Here is a 19,188-nt window from a genome sequence, read left to right as displayed (position 1 = left end):
TAATGCTGAATGTTCAGTGAATGTTCAATAAAAAAATGGACAGCCTGGAATAAGTAATATATATTGAGTTTACTAAAACTATACTGAATATACAAAATATTTTTGTTACTACAATATATAAGCTTTAACTGAAATAATTACATTTCAGTACTTCAGGTCAATCTAAATTAACTTAAAATAACAAACACTTAATGAATAAAACTATAGAGACATTGAAAAATAAAATACAACTAAAAGACACAAACTTAACAAAATAACTATAACTTCAACTAAAGTTGACATTGTAAATATTAACCAAAACTATAACAGTTTATCAATGATATTAAAATACCACTGCTCCATGGAGCTCTTCATGTGGAATCAGACCAAAGCCAACATCAGATATTTTTATCTCATTCTAGCCAGTATCTAAGCAACACACATTATCTCTGTTTTCATTCAGCTTGTCCAACTCCATATCCAACACGGCCAAAACGAGGCAGATTCTAGGCTATTGTTGACTGAAAAATATGTGCTCCCTCTCTCTCTGTTTGGTTTGGTTTGGTGATGGTGGAGCTCATGACGCAAAGCAAGAGACGACTGCATCAAAGAAGTCAGGTCTAATGTCATCGCCAGATCAGCGGGTGAAGAAAGACAGATGGAAAGCACTAAGCGAAGGAGGAGAAGGCCAAACACTGAGCTGGCCTTGATGGATTTGCACACTAAAACTTGCAAGAACATCTGCTGGTTTAATTTGTTCCATGGATCTCACCTTATACAAAGCAAGTCAAACAGACAAAAATGATTTTAAAAGTTAAAAAGAAAACTTACTACAAAAAAAAAAAAAAGACTATTTCATTCTTTCTGCTTCAAAATGACAAGATTAATGTGTTACTTGCTGTATCTTTGTAATTTTTCCTGTCCTTTTTTTATAATGGGAAAAAGCTATGTGGTGTATATATATTTTTTTAAATGAATAAAAAAACAACCCTATCTCCTCTAAATTTCATTACCATTTTTTCTTTTCCCTAAATATACAAACTCAAATGTGTCAACAATTTATTTTTTGCCATTTGCCTTCATACCATATCAATATTAATCATCAATGACGTACATGTTTGGGATGACATGGTTGCAATTCCATTAATTCAAGCCCAGGGCTGAAACTTTAATAAACCTTTGTGAATTGGAGTTCTGTTATAAGTTTATATGAAGAGAAACTTTTTTTTCTCTTCGTGTCGTGTATCAGACAGATTAAGAGTCAATTTTGTCGTACACACATTGAGCCGTGGGTGTACTTTTTTTATTCTGCAGAATGATTACATGTCTCGCTGCCCTTTCATGCAAACTAGCCTTGGGGGTGGCAAGTAAAAAAGCAATCGCAGCAAATGCTTTCATATCGACTGCCACTCGTGCTCACGTCTGCACTGTGCATTCTGAACCACAGTGCCCTTAGGCCTTAACTAGGATCTTTAGAAGTGCTCACTCACAAACTGCAAAACAGATGTTTCTATTAGTTTTTATGTCTCTGCGAATTGCAGCACATTATGATTTTGTGTGGAAGCTTTTTTTCCCCCATTTAAAAAAAAAAAGGAAAAGCAAGCACATAAGTAATGCTAGAGTGAAATATTAAAGAACGAAAAAATAACAAAACCTGATTTCTTTTTTATTTTAATTGCAAATTTATTGCTTTTTGCATAAATACATTCATACAAAATTAATTCTGATAGCGTTATTTGACACAATATCCCACCTCCTGGGTAGGCAATGAATATTCCAGTGTTGTTTTTTTTCATCCCTGATTATTTAAATGGCAGGAAAACAAGTAAGCAAACCACTCAACCTCCAAATCAGGTGGTTTCAGGACGGGATATTGTTTGTGACAGTTGCTCTACACGATTCAAGGCAAGTGAGACAAGGTTGACCTCAGACAGTCTGAAACATCATTAAGAGAGACACTTTGTCACCAAGTCATGCTAGAACACGTTTTTTAAAGGCTGAATAACACAAAAGCATGGACACATCAACCATAGCACACAAAAACCTCCCATTTACCTTAAAATACCTGAACATTCAAAAAGCAACAGGTTTTGAGGTGGATAAACTACTTCTGGAAATATTAAAATCTCAACAAACCAGAATTAACACACACTAAAAAGAATAGAAATGTACTGAAAAGGAAAACAAGTTATAGGAACCTGTTTGCCACAGATACAAAAAAAAAAAACATGCTCACACATGAGGCGGCAGTGCACTAATACTCCATATTTACAAGACATACCAGTGCATTAGTGCTAGCTGAAATAAGTCACTACAGGGCCTGCTTATAATGAAGAAGAAAAAAGTAATCGTGGTCTGGCAGTCTGCATCAAATAATTAAAGTCATAAATTAAATGCACACTTCTACTCTCTGACCTTCTCCCAGGCTCTCAACAAAGCTTTAACAAGGTCCCTCTCCATCAACCCAAAAACAGCTATTGTATTAATGACTTCCCCCATTAAAACGCTCAGTAGAGCAGCAACTTCCTGCTTTAATAAAGCACGACTGCAAAGGGACAGTAGTTTTTTGCTAAGTGTAGTTCATAAAATGCAAATTCAATTTATTGAATAGATTTAAATGGCATCTATGTGTTGCCACAATGACAGTGAATGACATCCAAAGGGCAAAAAGCTGATTAAATGCACTGCTATTGTAATGGTAAAAAGCGGCTTGTACAGCATTATGTAATAAAAGCCTTTTATAAGATAAAATAACCGAGTAACAAAGAGAGCCTTACTTCACTATTTTTATTATTATTATTATTTTTAATGTAGTCCATTAAGAAAAAAATCATTCTGCGTTGTGTATTGAATTTGTCAAATTAGCATATATGAAAATAGTAGAAATCCTCTAAAAAATCAAACACTGTACTTTATTGTTTTACTTCTTGTTATTCAGTGTCTGAATGACTAAAAAAAATTATTTTTAAACTAGTATTCCATTCTTTGTGTTTATGTGTGCTTTAAAAAAACAGTTTTTATCTGTAGTCATATTAGTAACATTATTTGACAGCTCCATCTGCAATTAAAGCAATAGTTCACCCGCAAATGATGGCACTTATTCACAGCAGAGGATCCATTGGTGAGTCGATGTGTATCAGGTGAGATACCATACAATAGTGAGCGCAGCCACTATGCCGTTGAGAATAGCCATACTGTAGCCCATGTGGAAAGAGTGTCCAGTCATTCTTCTGCAAAACCAAAACACAAACATCCAATGCATTAGTTCACAGTTGACTATAATAAAAAAAAATCATAATGGTTGAATATTGTGCTTGATTTTGTATTCCAAATACAATTAACATGAAAATACTTATTTTGGACAAATGCATAACACATTCTTTACAGTTTGTAGTCTAAACGACTAATGTTGAGAAATGTGTTGCTAAACTGCATCAGAAAAATAAGTGTCTAAACTCCAGTTCCACACCAGCATGCTTAGCAGCTTGAAAAATAAAACACTTAAAAAAAAAGTTAAATACAATTACACAAGTTCTAGTATAACTAAAGCAGCCACGGCAAATTTACATCTTTAGGCAACCTTTTGCTCTTTTAAGGCTGGAATACACCAGAACAATTTCAGATTAGATGTTTTTTTTTTCAGACTAGACAGCATACACCTGCTGATTATGTAAATAGTTCCTGAGAACATCATATACTAAATGACTGACAAATCAAATACTACCAGTCTTTAAAGTCATTCTGAACACAACAAACTCATGCAAAAATTGTTGCTGGGAGAAGCATTTATGAAAACAGTATAACATCATCTCAAAATCTCAAACATGCCTGATATCCTCTGGCTGGATTAATCACAATCTGAAGCCAATCATACACCTCACAAATAGTTTTGTGTAACAATCTGTCAAGTGTCAAGACTCTGAAACTGCTCTGCAAACTGAGGAAAAGTCGTGTAGTGTATTCCATCTTTTTTTTGTTCAAGCCTACTATTTAGGTCTGGAGTACCACAAAATCTTCAATATAATTAACGAAGCGATTTATTCTGTGATGATCTAAATTTACACCGTGTCTGTGCCTTGATGATCATATAATGGGATTGTTAATGCTTTATTGTGAATCCACCATAATGCTTTTCAGTTTGATTCTAAAGTAATCAGTTTAAAAACACCTCTTGAATTCTTGTGCACAACTGACAGCTGTAAATTGTTACAATGCTCAGCTGCTGCAAAATCCACACTGTAAACAAAAACCTCTGATGCAATGGAAGTACTGTATGAGGTTCTGTAATCAATTCACTTGTAATCGTAACAGCTGTTATAATATTCTAAATTATCTGATTACGGCTACATGATGCAATACCCTTTTTTATTTTATCACTCAATCAGTCTGTTACTCTTTAGAAGTGTCTAACTCTAATGCAGGAAGTTTAAAAGCACACGGAACAAACAAAACTGGGGACCGTGTACGGAACATAGACAAGGGCATTGATCATATCAGCTGGCCATTACTCTATTCTAGTGAGTGCAGAGGCCCATAAAAATCCCATTATGAGGCATCCAGATGTCCCATGTTATCCACTCCCCTGAGTCCTCTTTAATGGCTAATTTGAACATGCTTTTAGAGAAGCAGGTTCAAGAACACAAATCTGCACCAATGTGACAAATTGTTCATCTATTTAAGAATGGATTCAAAATTCAAATAATGCATGCATAGACATTTAGAATGAGCAAGTAGAATACACCTCTTCTAAAATGAATAGAATACACCTCTTCTTAAATTTTTGAATTTCAGTTTTACGTTTTTTTTGGGGGAGGGGGGGTACTGAAATTTTTTGTTGGCATAAAAAAAAATACAATATCACACCCTGAAATGAAAGTAGAAAAATATTTTATTATTTTATTTATAATTCTTCACTGTGTATATTAGCACCCTTTGTTGTTTGCTTTTATGATCTGACACAGCGTTTGGACTCGGAAACTGTGGCGCACGCTGCATGGCACCAAAATTAACAAGCAGATTTCTGAATTACATCAGCTGGACTTGACCATGACACATTAAGGCTCATTTTCAATAAGTCTCAACAAGACATATCACATGCTCATATACGGCTCTATCAGCGTCTGTCAGTTAAAGCCAGAAAAGGTTTATCTATCCCAAAGACGAAACAGACTTTTGACACAATTTAGAGCAGCCTTGACATGAAACATTAGGGAGCCAAGCTTTTTCTAAAAGAATCAATGGGGAAAAAACAGTTTGGGAGATGATTATAATTAAAGTCATCCATTCAGATAATTCACTGATGTGAGATCTAATAAGGGAATGACAACTAAAAACCCAAAGCACCAAAAGAGACTAAACTAATTTCTATTAGCCAGTTAATTCAGCAAATCAACTGTTGTGGTATGAACTCCCTGATCCTCAGCTACAACGGAGGCAGATAATGAAAAACTTATCTGCTGGAGACAGAATCACAAACAACTGACTGTGACCACGATATGCACCCAAAGACTGAAAGGTTGGGTTTCTATGGAAACAAAGTGACGGGTCCATTATACGTGTGTGCGTATCTGGAAACAAAAGAGGAAAGCTTCTATTAGCATCAGAGTCATCTGAGGATAATGCAAGAGGCTAATTGTAATAGCGGCGCAGCGACATACAGTGATAGTGATACATAGAGAATGCCAAAAGGACAGAGTGTTTGTCGGCCACTGCTGTTTTGTGCTGGTGAACTGGAGCTATGCAAGCGTGAATGAACAAGTAGACCCAGTCACAGTCCTGTGGTGGTCAGTCAATACCACCCCATCCGGCTGCTAGCTGGTCAATAGCCTGTTTGCGTTCTTAGCCAGCTGTGTAAGTTGGGTTTAGTACAGACATCGTCAAAGCACCGCTGTGTGATTAGATAACCAACTCACTGGGCGATGGAGTGACCCTGGATTTTATCACCAAGCCTCCAGACATAATCAATAACGTTCCTCTCAAACAGCCAATCAGAAGCTGGCTTATAGATTCATAAATTGGAGCACAGCCTTAAACTCATTTGCAAACTAAAAGTTAGCAAAGCAGACACGTTTCAGCTGGCTTCAAATAGGGCTCCCTGTTTTTTAACCATCTAATATGAATGAGAAGTTCAAGGGGTGCCATCCAGCATGAGTTAACTGGAGTTGAAAAACAGCTTTAAAGAGCTTTGCTACAAACTTTGTTCCATAATATGTTAGGCTGCGTCCTTTTTAGTTCAGGTTTAGGTCACCACCGTTCAATATTCATTGGAGGTTGTTATCATTCGACTGTCCACTGAAGTCTTTCAATGCTTAGTTCTTCTCATGACTGAATTATACTTTGAAATTACCTAAATTTAGATTTAATATTAAATCTATGAATGGCAACAGCTTGTCACTGCATCCCTCAATGTACATGTGCCTAATACCATGTGTACATAAAGCTTCAGGTAATAAATGTCAGAAGTACTAAGGTCACTGGAAAGTGGAAATACAACCGAATTCACAGTCTGATGGGCTAACAGCAATTCATCACACCTTCCAAACACTTCCTCATTTATGCAGTAGGTAAACCACTGAGGAAGTGTGACTAATGCTCTATCTGCACCTACGTTCATTATTTTTTCTCAGTGTCAGTTAGTTTACTTACTAACCATGGAGACGAAACTGTATCTAGGGTTTTACCAGCTCCACTGTGTACATAACTGAGTTGGTTGTGGCATTTTTTCGGTGGTTAACACTTCCTGTTAACTGCTCAGACATATGTAGCAAAAGGGAACACAGTCACAAAGGTTTGCCCCTACCATTAATAGAAATCCGAATTATTCTACAAAAGGATAGTCCCTCCATTAAGAGTCCATGCTATCAAAAATTTGATGCTTCAGTTTGTAAAAGAAATCCATATAAATCAAGCAGTTTATAAGTCTTATGAAAAGGCACTTTGGAATCTAAACTGTACTTGTTTAACGTGCAAGAAGAAACCTCACTGGATCTTGTGGAGGCTCAAACAAGCTTGCGTAACACACGACAACAAACCTCACTGGTTCTTGTGTCGGACAAGCATATTTGCCATATTTGTTGTTCTCTGTGTAATTGCATTGCTTAATGTTTATACTAGAGGTCGACCGATATATCGGGCCGATATTTGTCACTTTTTTTATATATCGGCACCAGCCGATATTCGTGTTTAGTAGCCCCAATTTAAAGTCAGGCACGTCGGCGGGCAGCCCCGTGTTATTGGTGTGGTGGAAAGTGCTGCTGCCGCATGTGAAGGACCCCAAGCCAAAAATTTTGGAAAATTCAACAACAGTCCTGGGAGATAAAGGTAGCCAGAGAATTTCACTCTGTAAACGGGGTAGAGAAGTTGGCAGCTCTCACAAACACTGCAGCGTGATTTAGGGCTACGTAACTCCGCCCCACTCACAGACAGCAGCGTGCTTGGAGAGACAGCTGTCCTGGAGCTGCCCAGAACGGTGAATGACATTTGTTCGGAAGCATGGTTTGATACAGACAATAGCCAGGTTTCCATCCAACTCATTAGCATTTAAGGGATATCAATATTCGATAATTTCCATGATCGATCGTTGTTTAAATTAACGATCAATTAATAACCTTACTGCTGCAAAATGCGTCTGCAGTGGTATTGGAAAAAAAGCTTTCTCACCCGAATTAAAGGGGTTTTAGTCTGAATAAAATGCTAGTAGCAGGACTGTAAAATGAATAGATGCGATTATGATCATTTGATAAAATGAAGAGAGCGCCCGTCAAGGAGACCACTGAATGCGCCTCTTTAAATGGTGTTGTTGTCGTCGTTGTTGTATTTTAAAACGCAATTGCAATGTTTTCAAATGACACTATAGTATTAAAAATAATATTATCCCAAACGTAACTGTGGCACTTGTGGCTGTGCTGCGCAGTCAGTGAACCGCTTTTTTCACATCAAACATTTTATGCAAGTATTATGACCAGTAATTTTTTTGTTTGATCCTGTTCTGCAAAATGTCCGATTTAGAATTTTTGAGTTCCGCTATGCCTATTTGTTTTAAAAAATCCTGCATTTACTGTGCATTAGATTGTGACAGTGCATGAGTGCTTGCATACGAGGATGAGCGAGCGCGGGTTTGGCTAGATGTATTTGGAGGTTTTATATATATATATATATATATATATATATATATATATAAAACATAACAGCATAACAGCAGAGTGTACTGGTATACTACGGTCTATTTAAACTGACCTTTTATATGTTTGGTTGACTGTACTTTATTTTAATAACAGACTGCGATGTAAGTTTGAAATTAGAATGCACTTTATTTGTTCTGTGTCATTTATACCAAACACGAATGTTGCTGGTTGCTAGTGTGTTTGCAGCACTACTATTATTTATTTTTTATATTTTTCAGTTTAATTGATTTGTATTTATAAAATTGTTTTTATTTTATTTAAATGTATATTTAAGTTTACATTTATGTTCCAACAAACTTGAAAAATTCTGCTTGATAAATGCTCTAAAACTTTTATGTAATAAAATCTGATATATATATATATATATATATATATATATATATATATATCCTGTTTTATATATTTAATAATTTGGTTAACTTTGGATACATTTTTTTATTTTAATACAGTGTAATACAGCACAAAATTTAGATTCGAGAGATGGTTCAAGTCAGTGCTCAATAAATGATGATAAGTTTAGAAATGTTGTGCATTCACTTATTATTAGTGTGACATTTTAGCATGCAAATAAAGGGGAAAACTTCAAGATATCGGCCCTAAAAATCGGCAGCACATATCGGCCATCAGCTGACCCTGACCTCTAAACATCGGCATCGGCTATAGAAAAACCCATATCGGTCGATTTCTAGTTTATACTAGTGCTTCCAAATGATTTATAGTGATTAATCGCATCCAAAATAATTTTGTTTACATAATAAACGTGTGTGTACAGTGTATATTATGTATATATATATATAAACGCACAAGTATATACAATTAAATTTTTTCTTATATACATGCATGTGTGTGTATATATATATATATATATATATATATATATATACACACACACACACACACACACACACATACATACATACATACAAGTAAGGACATATATTACGTAAGCAAAAACTTTTATTTTGGATGTTTCATTTTTTGCGTGAACTCATCCCACACCTCCAAAAAATAAGAAGAAGAAAAAAAAAGCCAGCTAAATGAAAGTCAATTACTTTGGGAAAAGCAATACTAAAAAAGTTTAGGCAAATTTTCCTTGCTTTTCACTTCTCCAAGTGCATTAGCTGTTTGGGTAAAAGACATTTAGGCATATTTGATGGAGCTTGGAGCCACACAAAATCCCTGAGGACCAATTTTGGGACAGTTTTTAAATGTTCCGCTTGGTGCAAGTATTCAGGTCTGGTGATGAAAAGCAATTACAGGAAAATTGCTTTTCTGTTCTCCTCGGTCTGTGCTCTTGCCCCGGCCGAGTCGAACCAGCACAAAGAGTAAAGAACAATTTTCTATTTGACCAGCTGACAAGCTTCTAAGGCACTGACAGCTAAAAACAAAATAGAAAAAATGGGTGAATAACCTCAGACCAGAGAAACAGCCTTGATAACATGTTTCTATAACTCTTGTACTCTCTCAGGCTATTACACTACTAAGCACAACTGGCAATGGGGGAGAAAAAACAGCTACTTGTAGAGACAATCAGACATCAAGGACTGAAATAAATGAATAGTGCTCACAGGATCAGTGAGATGACTGTCGCAGGTTCCGCAACAGTAAATTAACTCTCTAGCATGATAATGGACAAATCTGGAGTGAAGTGATTGGGTGATCGATGGCTTCTACTTCGAAATTGAGTTTTTCTGCTTACTGCAGATGGATGTCAACTTTGTCATTTCTGAGAAGTTTCTTCTGATTTCTTTAGGGTGGACTTACAATTATTATTATTTTGCCTTAATTCTTTTGATTGCTTTTGAACAGTTAAAAACATGGAGCCTTTACAGAAGATCAATTTGAATAGGAAAATGAAAATCATGCGTTTCTTAAAACTGAAGGTTGTTTGCAACCAAAATTTACAAAAATGAACCAGCTCAAAAGTTTACACACCCTAATATTGTGTGTCGTTACCTCGATGATCAAAAACTGTTTTTATGTTTTGTGATAGATGTTCATGGCCTTGTTTATCCTGAGGAATTAAACGGTCAACTGCTCTTTAAAAATCCCTCCAGGTCTTACCAAGGATTTTGAGATTTATCTTTTCACACTGAGGAATATTGAAGGACACGATTACAAAAGGTAAAAAGTTTTACTGATTCTCAAGAATAAAGAGCTGTGGGATTTAAACTTTAATAGACAATGGTTTGTACATTTGTCTTATAATGTTTAAAGATACATTTTATTTAAAGTATTTTTTTCCATTTAGTAACTTCAGAATCTACATAAGATATTTAGTTTCCAAAAGTTTATACCACACGGATCATAATGCATTGTGTTGCCATCTTGAACATCAGTGAATGTTACACACACTTGAATCTTAATATGTGACCCTGGACCACAAAACCAATAAGTGTTGGGCTATTTTTGTAGCAATAGCCAAAAATACATTGTATGGGTCAAAATTATAGATTTTTCTTTTATGCCAAAAATCATTAGGATAGTAACTAAAGATCATGCTCCAATAAGATATTTTGTAAATTTCCTACTGTAAATATATTCAACCTTAATTTTTGATTCGTAATATGCATTGCTAAGAATTTATTTGGACAACTTCAAAGGCGATTTTCTCAATATTTAGATTTTTTTGCACCCTTAGCTTCCAGATCTTCAAATAGTTGCATCTCAGCCAATAATTTTCCTATCCTAGCAAACCATACATCAATGGAAAGCTTATTTATTCAGCTTTCAGTATATGTATAAATATTTTATATGATGAATAAATCTCAATTTCGAAAAATTTAACCTTTTGACTGGTTTTGTTGTCCAGGGTCACATATAGTCTGTCAATCAATCAGCTTATTCGGGACAGTACTACAGAAAATAAATAAACATGCAATTTTTATTTCCCTTTACTTTGCTAAAATTATCAACATCTTGCATATTCTGCAAAGAGTTTGCAAAATTATGATCAGAACTCTATATTGGAAACAAAAAAAAATTGACAGTGTGCTACATGGATGTGCTTGAATAATATTTGATGATTAATTGTGCAAAGAGATAAAACATGCTCACTTGAGTCTGGCAGAGGAAAGAGGAGTTGGGGGAAACATTCCTGGCTCAAGGGAGTCAAAGTATGTTAGGGTCCAGGAGAAGCTGCAACAGAGAACTCCAGCCACAGAAGACAACACCAAGATACTCCAAAAACCTGCAAGAAAGAAGTCCTGTTTTACAACATTCAGCCACTGTTACAATACAATAGGTCTAATGTGGACCTACCCAGGAGTCTCACTTCTGATCCATCTTCAGTGGTTATCCTCTCTGCTCTTAGATCTACAGATCAAAGAATTATTCATTAAATTTAGCATATTTGCATAACGCATATATTATTAGGCACTGCACATGCTTGAAGTTCAGGAGAAGGGGCTTCCGAGAAATGGATATGAATTTTGTTTTACCTTTTAATACGATGTACAAAAACGAGATTATGACAGCGATAAATGAGACGATGACCACGCTACATAGCACAGAGACTATTCGAGCGGGCCACAGGTGAGTGTCTCTCCAGGACCGCTGGCGCGAGGGCAGTCGCGCAGGCGTTGAGCTGCGGAGCTCGCTTTCACGTGAAGCTGCATTTGTTTCCTCCGACATGTTTCTTCTTCCTGCTAATGCAGCATTATCTTCATCATCAGAATAAACGTCTAAAGACTTGCCGTCCTTATCTCTGGCAAACCGCAGCATGGTCGTCAAGATAAGAGTTTCTAAAGTTGAAATTGCTGGATAGTGACTCACATCCTGCGTTTTTGTTTGCGCGTTTCCGTTTCCTAGACAACTGCTACAACAACTGCTAGTTAGTTAGCACGCTAGTTACTGACTTATCAAATGATTCATTTTACTCAATTTGTATAACCCATGTTAAATACGTTTTATACAGTTTAACCAGAAATACAGCTGGTTTAAAGCGGATTTCGCTGAACACAATGTGTAGTAATTTGACAATTGTGAAACGTTGAGCAGTTTCGAAACGTCGCGGTTTGTACTTCCGTATTTCTGAAGCACCGCCTACATTCTCGTGTTGTCCAATCGTTATCGACTACCCATGCAATACGACCATACGATTGGATGTGATGACCGTCAATAAACAAAAGTACTTGTTACACATTGTAAATCTTTAGCACAGAGAACTGTTTTATTTCAGAGTGATAGGTGTTATTAATGATCAGCCTGCTTTAATGTGATATTTAATTTCATGTACTGGATGTCAAGTCTTTTCTTATTGCTTTTAGGCTTCAGTGCTCCAGTTATATTTATATGAAAAAAATAATTTGATGCAGACTGACCACTGACTGATTTGAATTGGTCACTGATGTAAGAGATATTGTGGTAATTAATTAAAGGCCGTGTTGCAGGGTAATTTTTTTTACGAATTTGTGCAATTTGCTTGATGGTAATAAACATTTAAACTGTTATCCATTGTATTTTATGTTGTTGGGTATCACAAAACGGAATTTAATACGAAAAAGTAGGTACTATCTTACAGCGGTCTCCTTTCCCCATAATGCATTGCATCACGTCACGTTGGGGAGAGAATTTACCAAAGCCGCCTTGAGAGCATTGAGAGTGACTAGAGAGAGACGAGTAGTAGACGAGAGTATTCAGATAGCGCGGATTATAGATAAATACATAGATATACATAGATAGATAGACTACATATATAGATAGATAGACAGACAGATAGATAGAGAGATATCGACCAACAGCGACCCAAACGCACTCACTTCCCTAAGCTTTTCTGCGTAGTTTCCATGGGACAGCACCCACACAAGCACCTGCCAAACACAGCGACACACACGCGGCTACGTTTACAACATTTTCACCGGAGGACGAGATAAACGCTTAGAAACGTCCATATAGCTAGCATGATGCCTTCTATTTCTAGATGACAAAGACACCGTTTACCAGTTCTACGACACTATGAAAAGGTTACCGGTACTTATCTGAACTAACATCAGGATCACTGCCACTATAGATATAAAGAAAAAGTTGATTTTTCACTCGATGCTACTCAATGTGACCTCGGAAATCGGAGTACATCGATCTAGTACGAGACACGAGTTCACGGGTGGGAAGTCACGGGTTTGATTGCCGTTCCAGTGCACTTTCACGGGTTTAAGGTTGGAAAAACACGGGTTACTGGTTGCCTGGAACGCGGCATCATACTAGAGTCTAGACTGAGGCTACCTTTCCTCCACTTCTCCCCAACGTGACGTCATCGCCGAGTTGCATAAAAAAACCGTTAATACCAAAAACTTAAAAAATAGGTCTTTTAGACTATTTTTGAGACATTTTAAAAATGATATACATATCTTGAGTGATTTATGGACCCATTAATCGAAAGTGGTGGTTAACCTGCAACATGGCCTTTAAATTATGAATCAAATCTTACATTAATACATACTTTTTTAGTTCATGTGTTTTGCTTGAGTTTTTTCTTACAGAAGTTCATAACTGTGAAAAACACCTATTACTATGTCAAGTTAAATGTCATTTAATCAGTTTTCAGCAATATCATGTTACAATAGTTATAGTCTGTTCATTTGGATTAACGCTTCTGTTAGTTAAATAATTACTTGAGTACGTTTTAAAAACATTTTTTGAGTAATTTTCACTGTCTGTAAGAAATGTATATTTATATCATCTATTGTATCATTTCATTTCTGTTTTTCATAGTTCTTTCATGGAACACTTCTTCAGCACTCTTAAAAGTTCCTGGCAGTGGCAGTTCGGTCTACATAGCGTGAGGAGTTGTCAGCTTTTATCTTTCTCCTCTTTAGTTCTGCATCGTGAACTGGTCCCCAACCCTGTGTGATGTCCATTAGCCAGCAGACAGGATATAGGTATCCCACAGTGACCTGGTGAAACTGCTGAACTGAAATGGTTGAAAATCAGAAGATTGACCTATTGCATTATTTAATGCTACATACATTTTTAAATACAGAAAGGAAAGCATTGTTCATCACATATTTAAAAAATGAGGGTCTAAGTTTCACCGTTCAAGTATTTCAAAGCATTGTATCCAATATTTTATGCTGATCGCTTCACCCTTCTTTTACAACATATAGCAAAATATTAGTCATTTTGTGCATTTTAATTTTTAGTATTGCAGATCACATCAATAGAAATAGGCACTTTTAAAAAAGAATAGTTTAACTAAATAGTTTTAATAAAATAATTAGAATTAGATTAAATCAATTAGTATCTGTAATCTTTCCATGTTAATTAGTAAAAATGCCTGTTCCATGAAGCTGGGGCCAAAAATAGATAGCCAAGATCTTTGAACACAAGGGGTTGCTACCACCTTGTGGCAGCCTTATGTGCCCACACCACTTTTATTTTCAAATAGCTCCAGCATCACAATTATCATTGAATGTCCTCACTTGCAAATCAAGATTTTCAGTAAAACAAAAATGAATTCTTGCATCGACCACACAAAATAATCAGTTTTTAATTGTGCTGGTGTCATTGCTTTATTTGCACACAACCACTGATTCCAGTCAAATAGAAAAAAGTTATATGTGCACTAGTGTCTGTTTGAGCTTTCAAGTGTTACGTGCAACCACAGACATTTACCATATGCAACAATAGTGATGAGAGAGCAATTTAGGTCACAGAGTAAGTTGATTCACTGTCTTCACCATCAGATTAATTAATACTGTCATACTAAACATAAAAGTTAAGACCATTCCAGTGATATTGCAGGACAAGTTGGTTTGTTTCAACAATATGTACAGCACCACAATGGATTAACAATGTAAAAAATAAGAGGCTCAATTTTGTAGCAAAATATCTGTACATTTAAAAAAAAAATTTTTTTTGTCCAATGACATGTCTTCGTTTTAAAAAAAAAACAGCAAACTCTTTTCCACAGCTCACTAATGTCACATGAGTTAAAACCAGAAGGAGAGCAAGTCTGTGATTAAAAGGAAATGTATTGTAAATAAAATGTCACACTGGTTGTGAATGCTTGGTAGTAAACATTTTCTCAACATTTCATGTTATTTTTTTTAAAGACCGAATCTCCCTCGCACGTCATCTGTGTTTTTTAATCAAAAGATCAGTTTTGAGATGATCAAAGTTAAAAATAATAATAAAAAAAATTAAAAGTGCATCTTGCAAATCTTCCCCTCAGAAAAAGCTGCTCAGTTTGGAGTTTTAGAACCAGAGGTTAAATGACAATGAAAATGAAAAGTGGGCCTATCCAAGGACTTCCTTTGGCATTTCTGCTCTGTCTTGTGCATAATACACAATGTCACAAAACTGAATAGAGTTAAACATAAAAACCACAGTCTTCTTCTTAATGTCCGTTTGTAGAATCCACATTTTACTGTATAGGCCAACATATTGCAATTAACACAATAGGGTGACCATTTGTCCTCTTTTCCCTGGACATGTCCTCTTTTTGAACCTAAAAAATGTGTTTCTAAATTGCCAAAAATGTCTGGGATTCGGCTTTTGCTTTCTACAGTTGCCAGTCATTGTGTGCATTTTTGTATTAAAAACGCGCACGGGACTGTTTTCTTAATCCCGCTCCCCATTTCAGACTATTACAGCCTGCTCCCACAAACATTATAATATAGAATATAATTTTCACACATCAAGGAGCCGTATATTAATTTGCAGAGTATTTAAATCACCTTGTATTTAGCTCGTGTAGGATGTAGGGTTGCCAAATCCATATTTTTGGCATGGAATTGGGCTGATTTTAAACTGTTGCGGTGGGTTGATTTTGAACAGTTGAACAGAAATATTGCATAAATTACATTTGACTGAAATGCTCATATTGTTCAATGGTTTTAAAATATTTTGCATTCTACCTATGATTAAAAGGTGGTAGAGGTTACGTTTTGTGAAGGATGACCACTGGTAGGAAGCCTTTTAGCTCTGTTTAAAATCAATATGACTAAAATATGTATTTTAGGAATGGAAATTACATACTGCCCCCATATTCCTCTTTTTTAAAAAAAAAAACTAAAATATGGTCCGCCTAGAACACTCTACACTTCTTGTTTTCTTCATCTTGCTTTCTTTAAAACCATTAAATTGAGATGCCAGATTCCATGTAAACAGAATTGTTTAAAGTCACATTTATCCATCCTTCCGTTGTTTTAATTGTGCTTTTTTTTGTTCTTTTCTTTCAGTAGTGTCACTGGCCCACCTTCTGTCCTTAGAAGTTGATCAAGCTTGGCTAGCAGGTGGTGATCTCCATGTTGTGTAGCTGAAGGTGCTGTACCTCCAAATTCTTTCTCCCGCTCCTCCTCAGGGCATCGGCCCGTCGGAAGGGTTGACTGCGCAGGTCTGAAGACAAACAAGTAAACCATTACAAAGTGAACACAACTATAGTCTGGGCCTGTGGATATGAATGAGACAGGGCCAAAGATTGGTACAAAACAGGATGGTGTGTGGATGTATGGTTAGTTTTAGATCAATTTAGTAGAGATGCACAATATTCCGGTACTATATTTGTCTTTGGGTGTTTCAGAATTGGCAAAGTGAATGCAATAGTTTAAAATTGGCCATTTATCGGTCTATACCATTTATTAGTATAGGTTTGATATAAAGGCTGATACTGAATATATAATTAGGCATACTCATTTCTCCTACTTTAACATTATGGTTATGGAAAAGTTAATCTGAATGTGAATTTTACAACACACTAATAATAATAACAAAAAAAAAAATTGACAGTTGAATATTTTAATATTGCCCATTTATCGGTCTCCACCATTTAAAGTTATAGGTTGATATTGGATATAATGATTGATACAGTAAATTTAACATTGCTTGCTAATTTCCCCTGCTTTTACTATGACATGAAGTGAGCATCAAATAATAGAAATTGTAAAGTTAATTTCACAAAAGACTGATTAAATGACACTTAGGTTTTTTTCTTTTTCCGCAAATTAAAAATATTCATTCTTCATACTAAAGCAATAAGCCCTGTGAAGCCGTGGTTTACATTGAATTTCTAACAGCTAAGGGGTGTTGTTAGGCACGACACGAAGCGGAGTGACTGAACTTAGCTGTTATAAATTCACTGTAAACCACGGCTTCACGGGCTTATTGATTTTATAAAACGGTTATTCCATATAAGTAGTAAGGTTTCACAAAATAAAACCGAGGAAATAAAGTGTAATGATATTAATAACATAGTGGTTGCCAAGCAACATACAAATGTAAACAAAGGTGTATGCACTGATCTATAATATAGAACATATATAGATCAGTGGGTGTATGTTTGTAGAGTAATTTACAACAGCTTCGAATGCAGCTCAGCCAATCAGAATCAAGGACCGGAACTATCCGTTTTATAATGTACATTATAATGTGATGCCATTTATTGGTATCAGTTGATATTGGATATAATGGTTGACAATGAATATTTAATTGGGCATATACATTTCTGTATTTTTACATTATGATTAAGTTAATATTTACAACACAAGTAATTTAAGAACAATGGTATCTATCTATCGATCGATCGATCGATCTGGAATATAATATTTTAATATATTTTAGTATTGGTTGATTCTGAATATTGAACTATTTATTTTCCCTGTTTTTAGATTGACAGAGCAGTGAAGTTAATCTCTACAAAACAGCAATATTTTAATAAACACTGTTTAGATGTAATCTTAAGCAAATAAAAAAAGGCAATATTCCTTCTTCATATTGCACTTAATTATATTGTACTAATTATAATGCCGAGATGCCTACATTTAATTTGAGCATTTAAAATGGCCGATTTTTGTTTCTGATGTTTTTAGGTTATTCAGATAAAACAGATTAGAATATTTATCTCTTTTCAACAACAGCTTATCATATTAGACAGAACTGTAATATCAGTGCATCCCTACAATTCAGATCCTTCTGATAAGTCATGATATGTTGTAAGGTGGTTACCAAGAAAAATTGTACTCAATGGAAGGGAACACTTCAACAGATTTTTAAATCGGACAAGATTTGAATAGTGCAGGAAACAAAATGCAAAACAGAGGAATTCTTTAAGGCAGGCATGCATTTTCAGGTTTCCATCCTGTAATGTCTTTACCCAGGTGAATGGTAAACAAATGAAGAAATATATAGATAGAAGGATGGAGGGAATGACTGGGAGATGAATAAAGAAGAGAGGGACTTAAAGGCACCTTTCTGAGGGGACAGAATTTAGTTTAGTAATGGAAGTCCTCGGAGAGGGCGGGGTCACAGAAGAACCGCGAGCCACGTTTGGCTGACCGTGCGGTAAAGGGGACAGTCTTCAGCACTGCAGCAAAATAATAGCCAATCACAACACAGAAACACCAAAAGCTAGCTCCAGTACGGCTAAACAGCATGGCTTCTTCTACTACTGTACGTCTATTGTAGGGCTGTCACTTTTCGTTCGAAAATCGTTTGCACAATCGATCGGACCAACCAAAAAAAGTTTCAAAAATGAAAATAGGGAATCGATTTTAACAAAACTATTAATTTTTAAATAATTAAACAATTTAAAAATATAAATTGTTTAGCGACCCGCTTTTGTGGTGAAAGATTGGCAGTAGCCTAATACCCCCACCTTGCGCAGCCTAATTGCCTTGAATTGCCTAAATCATAAATGCAGCCGGGTTGAAGCCTGCAGTGATGTTTTTCATTTATGTTATGGCAGCAGTCCCCTCTGCATATTTTTTTTTCGAGAATGTTGCACTCCTGTTGCTGTTTGTTATTCTGCACGAAACTTTATGCCAATTAGAGCTGAAGATCTTTGCCCGTCGGGTTCGGGCTACATTTATATCATCTTAAGCTGGTTTGGGCTTGCGCTCCGGTTTGTGAGGTAAATGAGCGGTCATGTGATGTGTTTCTATTAGCGCGAGAAAAATGTGAAATGGATGCTGAGTAGGTGCAACGGAGGCTTGCCTCTGGCGAAAATACGTTTTGGTTGCACCAGCAACTAAAGCAAAGTCTGAGGTGTGGAAAAGTTTTGACCATGTTTATAATGAGAATAATGAGTGAA

The 19,188-nt window shown here is 35.8% G+C and overlaps 2 protein-coding genes across 5 annotated transcripts in view; both read right to left on the bottom strand.

The window, feature by feature from the left end:
* Nucleotides 1–1,637: 1,637 nt before the first annotated feature.
* On the bottom strand, nucleotides 1,638–12,192 carry arl6ip6 (ADP-ribosylation factor-like 6 interacting protein 6). The gene is made up of 4 exons (XM_059571422.1): nucleotides 11,603–12,192; nucleotides 11,424–11,477; nucleotides 11,220–11,352; nucleotides 1,638–3,209 (listed from the first exon to the last, which is right to left on the bottom strand). The coding sequence occupies exons 1-4, from the start codon at nucleotides 11,883–11,885 to the stop codon at nucleotides 3,116–3,118; spliced, it is 564 nt and encodes a 187-aa protein (XP_059427405.1). The 5' UTR covers nucleotides 11,886–12,192; the 3' UTR covers nucleotides 1,638–3,115.
* Nucleotides 12,193–15,696: 3,504 nt separating this feature from the next.
* The window catches only part of fmnl2b (formin-like 2b), a 53,043-nt gene continuing 49,551 nt past the window's right edge, over nucleotides 15,697–19,188 (bottom strand). For 2 of the 4 annotated variants that reach the window (XM_059571419.1, XM_059571421.1), the window contains 2 exons: nucleotides 18,347–18,462; nucleotides 15,697–16,499 (listed from right to left, as the gene is read on the bottom strand). In XM_059571419.1, the coding sequence (XP_059427402.1) occupies nucleotides 18,371–18,462 (92 nt within the window). In that variant the 3' untranslated portion in view covers nucleotides 15,697–16,499; nucleotides 18,347–18,370. The remainder of the gene's footprint in view (nucleotides 16,500–18,346; nucleotides 18,463–19,188) is intronic. The other 2 variants (XM_059571418.1, XM_059571420.1) reach the window with 1 other exon arrangement.

The sequence above is a fragment of the Carassius carassius genome, chromosome 17, assembly GCF_963082965.1.
Source record: "Carassius carassius chromosome 17, fCarCar2.1, whole genome shotgun sequence".
Classification (NCBI taxonomy): domain Eukaryota; kingdom Metazoa; phylum Chordata; class Actinopteri; order Cypriniformes; family Cyprinidae; genus Carassius; species Carassius carassius.
Note: the sequence above shows the minus strand (reverse complement) of the source record. Positions and strands in the feature narration are given on the sequence as shown.

Excerpts from the sequence above, each read along its gene's own strand:
- arl6ip6 (XM_059571422.1), bottom strand. The coding sequence starts at position 11,885 with ATGCTGCGGTTTGCCAGAGATAAGGACGGCAAGTCTTTAGACGTTTAT. Across the intron at positions 11,353-11,423 it reads ATCAGAAGTGAGACTCCTGG|GTTTTTGGAGTATCTTGGTG; the intron begins GTAGGTCCACAT and ends TCTTTCTTGCAG. Across the intron at positions 3,210-11,219 it reads CTTTCCTCTGCCAGACTCAA|AAGAATGACTGGACACTCTT; the intron begins GTGAGCATGTTT and ends TTGGTTTTGCAG.